The sequence below is a fragment of the Sinocyclocheilus rhinocerous genome, unplaced genomic scaffold (genome assembly GCF_001515625.1).
Source record: "Sinocyclocheilus rhinocerous isolate Xijiao unplaced genomic scaffold, SAMN03320098_v1.1 scaffold2412, whole genome shotgun sequence".
Taxonomy (NCBI): Eukaryota; Metazoa; Chordata; class Actinopteri; order Cypriniformes; family Cyprinidae; genus Sinocyclocheilus; species Sinocyclocheilus rhinocerous.
Genome location: NW_015663484.1, coordinates 206,771 through 214,637, shown reverse-complemented (window position 1 = coordinate 214,637; position 7,867 = coordinate 206,771). Strand labels below are relative to the sequence as shown.

The 7,867-nt window shown below is 40.9% G+C and overlaps 1 protein-coding gene across 2 annotated transcripts; it reads left to right on the top strand.

The window, feature by feature from the left end:
• The first annotated feature begins 2,909 nt into the window (after window positions 1-2,909).
• On the top strand, window positions 2,910-4,776 carry trh (thyrotropin-releasing hormone). 2 transcript variants are annotated; one of them, XM_016539078.1, is made up of 4 exons: window positions 2,910-3,044; window positions 3,218-3,408; window positions 4,105-4,150; window positions 4,199-4,776. In XM_016539078.1, exons 2-4 carry the CDS (start codon window positions 3,231-3,233, stop codon window positions 4,554-4,556), a joined length of 582 nt encoding a protein of 193 aa, XP_016394564.1. In that variant the 5' UTR covers window positions 2,910-3,044; window positions 3,218-3,230; the 3' UTR covers window positions 4,557-4,776. The 2 variants fall into 2 exon arrangements, with proteins under 2 accessions (XP_016394564.1, XP_016394563.1); XM_016539077.1 differs by having other exon boundaries at window positions 4,105-4,776.
• Window positions 4,777-7,867: the final 3,091 nt, after the last annotated feature.

The window sequence follows — 7,867 nt, the reverse complement described above, 5'->3', positions numbered from 1 at the left end:
TGTGTGTGTGTCTGTGTGTGTGTGTGTGTCTGTGTGTGTGTGTGTGTGTGTGTGTGTTTATGAACACAAAAGGGTGACTATTTCACAGAACAGAAAGGCGCAGAATTCAAGAGTAGGTGTAGAAAGCCACAATCAGCTTCTGGAAAACATGCTGAACTAGAACCAAAAAGCTTTTCAAGACAAACTTTGAAGGTTGGTTTAGCAACTCTTTGTCTCCAAATCATGCAGTTCTTATAGGCCTTAAAGACAGGCGAACAGATCGCAGATGTTTCTGATCACAATTATAAGCATGTTTCATGGTTTATCGTTTTGTTCATTCGGTGAGGGATACAGACATCAGACTGATTTCTTAGTTTCATATCATCTCATGCACAGGAAGTCCATCTGAAATGTAAACCAATTAATTCCTCTTCTTTTTTCCACTATCCATATGAAATGATTGGTATTGACAGCTGAAGTATTGGACGTGACAGCGCATAAAGAGGCCTGATTTATTCCATTACACGGTGATTCCCTCGCTGCCGTTCTCCCATCAGCTGGCCGACTGTACGAGAGTTTGTGGAGATTTTGAAATGATGTGAGCTGTGCATAATGAATTTCAGTGAGGCTTAGAGGAAGCCCAGCAGAATAATGTTTTCTTTTAAGAATAAGACTTTGGTCACCTGTCAGTTCCTGGCCCGTTATATGCCTCATTGTAATTCTGAAAGAAAATGAAGGCTTCTTCAGGACGTCTTCAAAAGCAAGAATGTGACGCAACACTCAGCTCACACCCAGCGTCATGTAATCTAGCAAGGCCAGCTAAGGGCACAAACAAGTCAATCACAGACTCCACATTCAAAAAAGTAAACAAACCTACCATAGTATTATGACAGTTTTTATCACAGCTCAGTTCACAATAAAATACTGTTGTCCCATTGACTGGATCCGCAGTTTAAAGCCCAGTCTAGAAAAGCATGAGAAACACTATGCAATGATGAATGTTTAAACTGTTTTATGCTACTGAATGTGGCTGTGGAACATGTTTATAGTTACAGTAATGTGCTGACCTAAAGCGGTGGTTAGTCTGCTAGGATGTGACCTCAAATGACCACTGCGTCACTGAGCAAAAAAAGATGAGGAAAGATAAAAGATCCTGCAGCATTTGTCTGCATTAGAAGATTGGTTTAATATTTATATCTAATGCAATAACATTCTGAAATTTGTATGTGTGACCAATATCCAAAAGTGTACAAATACATGTTTTGGTTACTATATTCTCTGCAGTGTGTTCTGGTTATATACTGCACATTACGTAGCAACTCAAGTCAAGTCAAGTCACCTTTATTTATATAGCGCTTTATACAATACAGATTGTGTCAAAGCAGCTTTACAGTGTTAAAAAGGAAAAACGTGTGCTGATAATGCAAAAGGACAACAGAAAACAGTCGTTGATTCAGTGATGTCATCATCCAGTTCAGTTCAGCTCTCTTCAAATAGTGTCGGTGCAGTCAAGTCAACAATGCTGCCAGAAATTGTGTCCGCAACTAAGCAAGCCAGAGGCATCAGTGGCAAGGAACCAAACCTCCATCAGTGACAGAAATGGAGAAAAAACCTTGGGAGAAACCAGGCTCAGTCGGGGGGCAGTTCTCCTCTGGCCAGACGAAACCAGCTTGATGTGGTTTAATCCCAGGCTGCAATACAGGTCAGATTGAGCAGAGGACTTGTCTGGTTCCCGTGGTCTTGTGCCGATGGTCGTCGAGGTGAAGAGGTCTTCACGGGGGATCTGTCTCTGGGGCTCATCTAGTTGTCCTGATCTCCGCTGACATTCAGGGCTGTAGAGTTTATTTCTAGCTGCTGATCCACCATCTGGTCTGGATATGGACTGGATCTGGTGGCTACGGTGACCTCTGAATAAGAATGAAAGAGACTAATATTGTTTCGTTGGGACACAAAGAAATATAGAGCTGAGTATCATCAGCATAGCAGTGAAAGCTAACACCAATTTTCCTGATGATATCTCCCAAGGGTAACATGTAAAGTGTGAAAAGCAACGGTCCTAGTACTGAGCCTTGTGGTACTCCATACCGCACATGTGAACGATATGATACCTCTTCATTCACTGCGACGAACTGATGATGGTCAGATAAGTATGATCTGAACCATGCCAATGTAATTCCACTAATGCCAGCATAATTTTCTAGTCTATTCAGAAGAATGTTGTGGTCGATATCTTAAAATAGAGTGTCTGAGACAGTATGCAACCATAAATGTTTTAAACAGTAGTATGAGTATATGTCAGTTTTATAAAAGCACACCTTCTGTGACCGTTCGTTTGAATATATTACTTAACCAATATTTGAAGAGGCTTAACGATAATATTTGCTACAAATCTAGAATTGAAATTTTACATTTTAATTTTTTATTTTTATAGTCTATCATCAATCAATTTGTTCTGTGTTATTTTATTATGGAGATCTGTTAATTGTGACCTGCCATGGGACTGTGGATGAAAATTACCCATAGGTGCAATGCACTGAATGAAAACATTTATGTTAAATATCGGTCCCTTTCCAAATAAATAAATAAATAAAATTGGGGGAAAAGCTCTGACTAGTCTAAAGAAAGACATTTTTATACCATTGTGTGTTTTTTTTTTTTTTTGTATGTTTTTTTTTCAATATGTATTGTATTGTCTATTGCATTATTGTTTGAGCCAAAAAAAGAAAAAAAGGCCGTTTTCTGAATGAACAGGATCTCCATCTATGTCTATGCAGCAGCAGCAGCACACTGCCCCCCTCAGGACAAAACGCGCATCGCGTGACATCAAAGTCATGAATTCCTCTGAAATGACGTCAGAGGGTCCCGCGGAGGGGGGCGGAGAGCGCCTATATAAAAAATTCATGCGACTTTGACGCTTCACTCTACTAACCTCGACCTGAACGGGTCAGCCACATCAAAGGATCGAGGAGCGCCGCGTTATCACTCGGGCTGCTGATACATCCTCAGATTCCATCATCAACAGACTGTCTGCAACAGGCTACAGGCGAATCTACTATACACTGCAGGTAAGACAAGGATGTAAGCAACTTTATATCTAATATTCTCTCATCTGCGCTTACAAATATACTGACCAGATTCATTTGATATTGCCACGTTACTTGTTACAAGTTAGGCTACTTGTTACATATTTGCATTTGCACCTGTACCTGTAGTTTTTGATGTGTTTTGTGGCGAACAGGACAGAGCTTGTCATGAGGGCGGCGTATGTGATCATCTTGGCCTCTCTGGCGGTGTTCATGTCACCCGGGATCCAGTGTCAGACTCTGCCGGGTGAGGGTGACCCGTCTCCGGATGAGCTGCTCCAGCGCGCGGAGAGTCTGCTGCTCCGCTCCATTCTCACACAGATGGAGGACGAGAACAACGCCAACGGTGTCTGCTCACATTCACATTCACATTCACTGTCAAAACATAGTTAGAAACTTACAAAACAGCAGATCAACTAGAAGTTCGTCCCAACACTCGCATATTAGACCACTGCGACATGACAGTTCTTAGAGATCGACCGAAATCCTGTGCTTTTTAACGACAGATTATTTTTGTTTAAATGACCGATCATTTTTGCCACAATAGCTACTATTCACTCGACCACTAAAATATAATACTTTTTCTAAATTAACAACAGGAATAATAATAACTTTTTTTCTTTCTTATTAATAGCCTACGTTTGTATTAATAAGATATGAAGACCCACTAAATGGTGTAATATCGCTCAACCAATATCGAAGTAGAAAACTGTAAAATCCGCATAATCAATCATCGGTTTATCTCTTTTTATGTGTAACAAATGCTCAATAAATACAATTTGTGCAATTTTTTTTTTTTACAATGGTCTACATTTAGAATCGCAATGATTGCAACGAAACATAAAAGCCGGGCATCACAAGCACAAAGTTGCAAAAGAATCCCTTGGAAGAAACCAAATATAGGCTACACAATTATACACTGTAGAAATGATTCTGCTGACTTAGAGATGTTTTCTCCGTGTTCATTTGGCGTCATCAAGACAATCATAAATGTCTCCATAGAGTTGTTGAAGTTTTCATGCTTGTCTAAATCCCTCTCCAGGAGAGCAGACGGAGTGGCTGGAGAAGAGACAGCACCCGGGCAAGCGGCAGCATCCCGGGAAGCGCGAGGAGGAGGACAGCGCGAGGCTGCGGAGGCAGCATCCCGGGAAGCGGCTGTCTCTGGAGCAGATGATGCTGGAGGAGCCCACCGCGCAGAGCGAGCCGGACAAACGCCAGCACCCCGGGAAACGCTACCTGATGCTGCTCCACAAACGCCAGCATCCCGGCCGGCGCGAGCTGCAGGAGGCAGCGGGAGACTTTTCGGACCTAGCCAAACGCCAGCATCCCGGCAAGAGACTGTGTGAGGACTGGGACGTGGCCGGCTGCGATCAAGCCAGCGTCCTGCTCGAGCTTCTGGACAACGTGAACAAAAGTCGCGCGGAGGAGAAGAGACAGCATCCCGGGAAGCGCTTTGAGCTGGAGGACGATCTCACGGAGCAGGAGTCGCTGTAGGGAGCGACTGAAAGGCTTTACCGAGTTGTCCGAGTTGTTAAAACGGACGTGTTCATTGTTTTCCACAGCATCGATTCATGGAAAACGCGGTTACACTTTATTGTGAGGTGTCTTGTTACACTGTAGGCTAAGTACAGAGTAATAGTAATTAACTACATGTGCTTAGGCTACTATATAGTTAGGTTTAGGATTAGGGTTTGGCTTAGGGTTACTTGCATGTAATTATGCATAATTCATTGTTATTATAATAGTAAGTACATGTAACATGTGTAACAAGGACACCTTAAAATAAAGTGTTACCGAAAACCATGTGTTTTACTGGTCGCTTTGTCGTTTCTCGTTTCGTTCAAGCAAGAGGGGGTTTTCCAAGCGAATCTCAGTTAATTGTGCGTCGCTTTTCGTTTCTACACCGATTACCTTCAAACCTGTTCCCCATTCCGCTGTGAGACTCGGGTTCTGTTCCGCACACAAAACCCTGCTGTCCAAGAGGTTGGTCTCAAACGAAATGCCCCTTAACTGGCCGAACCTGATCGTATTCATGCGCTCGGGCTGTTTCGGGAAACATTTCACTAATGCATGTGAGCAGATCCCCGGACCCCGACTCCAAATCTCCCGTGTTCATCTCCTTTGATTTGGTTCGCTAAACTATGAAACGGGTTGCCGAAATATTTTTCTACAGTAGCTAAATTCTTGCATGACTTGACCTGTACATTTTCATGATTTATTTATTTTTGTTCTATTGATAAAGAGCATAAAAATGACAATAATGTTGTACAATAAAATGCTTTCGATGCGAATGTCTGCTTTGGGTTTGAGCTTCAAACAATCACAAAGAGGAGACACAGAAAATCATAACAGCGTAGTTAGTCCAGGACATTGAGAGATCAGGATCACACACACCATCGAAACACGAGGCTTCTTTCAAGAAAGCCAGCTCATTAAAGACTGTTTTACAAAACACTACTACTTATTGGAAAGAGAAGCAGTTTAATTCTGTGATCGGGGCATGTTGTCACAACGGGAACCTGCTGTTATTGACACTGATTTGAGAGAAATGCCTTTCAAAAAATACAATATCAATTGAAACATGCATTTCAGGCTATTTAATACATTTTCAATGCCAATAAAAATTCAAATTCATGCAACATCATCGATGTAAAGGTTACAAAAATATCTTACCATTGTTTTAGCCAAGAGAATCTGTAATCAGTTCATTCAAAATTATAAAATGACAACATTAAAAGCTCATGTGACGGCTTGCCACAACCTGACACGTTTGAAAAATTACCCCTACCTTCATTTTGAGGTTAACTTTCGTCTGAAATTCTGCCAGTGTTTATTGTGTCCACTTTTGATTAAAAATACGATGCTAATGAAGCTTAGTTAGGAGGACAGAATTCACAAGACAGTCTTATTTCAGGCAGTTTTGATCTGGATGCTCAGGCCGCATACATTAGTCCGAGTGTGATGTAGGACTTCATACGCTCAACAATCAGAGCTTGGGCTTCAAGCAAGCAGCAGTCCATGGGGTGTCCTTTAATGAGCCTTTACTCTGTGGAACTCAGCCGGGCCACAGAGACCTCGTGGGTGGATGGGATCCGTTCCTCCGCTCCAGTTTTCAGTACACACATCAACTCGCCATCAAACAGCGTAACAGAACACGTCAAGCTTATCACACAATTATAATCAGATTGTATTTTTTTATTGTGTCCCCCAGCTTAATCTGCCAACAGAATAACTTTTAGCTAACAAGTGTAATCTAACAAGTATCTAACTCTCAGAGACTCGCAGTGACGACAGTGCTTGACGTAATGACATGCCACCTTTAAAAAAACTCAGTGTGGGTTCAAACGAGCTGCCTACAAACACCGTTGATGATAGCTGCAGAAATACTGTTTCATAGTGATCAGCAGGTTTAATTCACATTAAAAGATCATGTTCAATAAATCACAAGTATTAAATGATAAATACTTCAAATGATTTTTGTCTTTGAGCTTCATGGGAAGGTGTTTGTGATGGTCTGAGCATGCGCTCTGTGTTCAGGCAAGGGTTAGGATGAAGGAATCCAGGATCACCACACATTCTCTTGGCTTTATGGGAAGACACCTCAACACAGTCTAGGCCTTGTACTTCTATGTATTTTGAAATTTTGGGATGTTTCATCCCAAAGATATACATTATTTAAACAGGGCACGCCACCATTTATGCTTCATGTATAAATAATGTATATCTTTGGGATGAAACATCACAAAAATGTAGAATGAGAGATACAATAGATATTACGCAAAACTTTTTAACATGTCAGTAAATACACTGATATCTAGGGCTTGGTTGCTGACTGGAAGAGCACACAAATAGTTATTTTATTTATTGGTCTGAAGGAGTAGTTATGATTAACACACTTTTTAAGCAAAGCCTTTCTAGTGAGCTCAAAGCATATTTGCCAGCGCACACGTCTCTGTCATCTAAGGCTTGTCCTTTCTGATTTCCTTTATTTATATATTTTTATATTTCATGTCATTACCCAAACAGACTGGGGTCATCATATTGTTATTGGCCTTAAAGGGATAGTTGACCCAAAAATGTAAATTCTGTCATCATTTACTCACTCTTATATTTTTCCAAACCTGTAAGACTTCTTTTTTTTTAAAGATATTTTTAATGAGTTTCTGTCTTTCCACTGACAGTCCATGCAACTCAACCTCTGAAGACCCATTAAGGTATCATAAAGGCTTCATTAAACTAATCCATATGAATCAAACTGTTTAAGTCTTGTGAAAAGATACAATCACTTCATATGATGAGCCTCAGTTCAGTGTCTGCTCTCGTCTACTACAGTGTGAGCTGTACGTGCCCGACTACTTGCCTGTCTAAGCACAGCTCATCTTCATTTATTTCGTCTTCAACCTCCATCATCTTCGTCGGTGTTCCTCTGGTTCAGTATCCATCCTCTTCAGCCTGCATTCGAGACTCTGTTAGTTAAGTGGTGGCTTCTTCCATTGCTCTGACATACCGTTCTTCTGTGTTGGCATTTATCTCAGTCTGTTCAATAAACAGCAGTTAGAAAAAAACAAAGATCTTTACAATGCTAATTTTCCCCACTTCTAATTAATTTGAGGAAAGACTTTGTGAGGTGTAATTTGCTTCCACTATCAATAGGGGGCAGAATTGGCATTATTAAAATGAGTGTACTCCTACATTTCTTTTACTATTTCAGTGTATTTCATTTGAAAAATCTAATTTGTTTAGACATTTGCAGTAAACAAAAATGTGTGTGTGTGTGTGTGTGTGTGTGTGTGTGTATGTGTGAG

Bases quoted from the DNA above. Each gene is read 5' to 3' on its own strand.
- trh (XM_016539077.1), top strand. From the start codon at position 3,231: ATGAGGGCGGCGTATGTGATCATCTTGGCCTCTCTGGCGGTGTTCATG. The intron at 3,409-4,104 runs GTGTCTGCTCAC...ATCCCTCTCCAG, and splicing joins GGACGAGAACAACGCCAACG to GAGAGCAGACGGAGTGGCTG.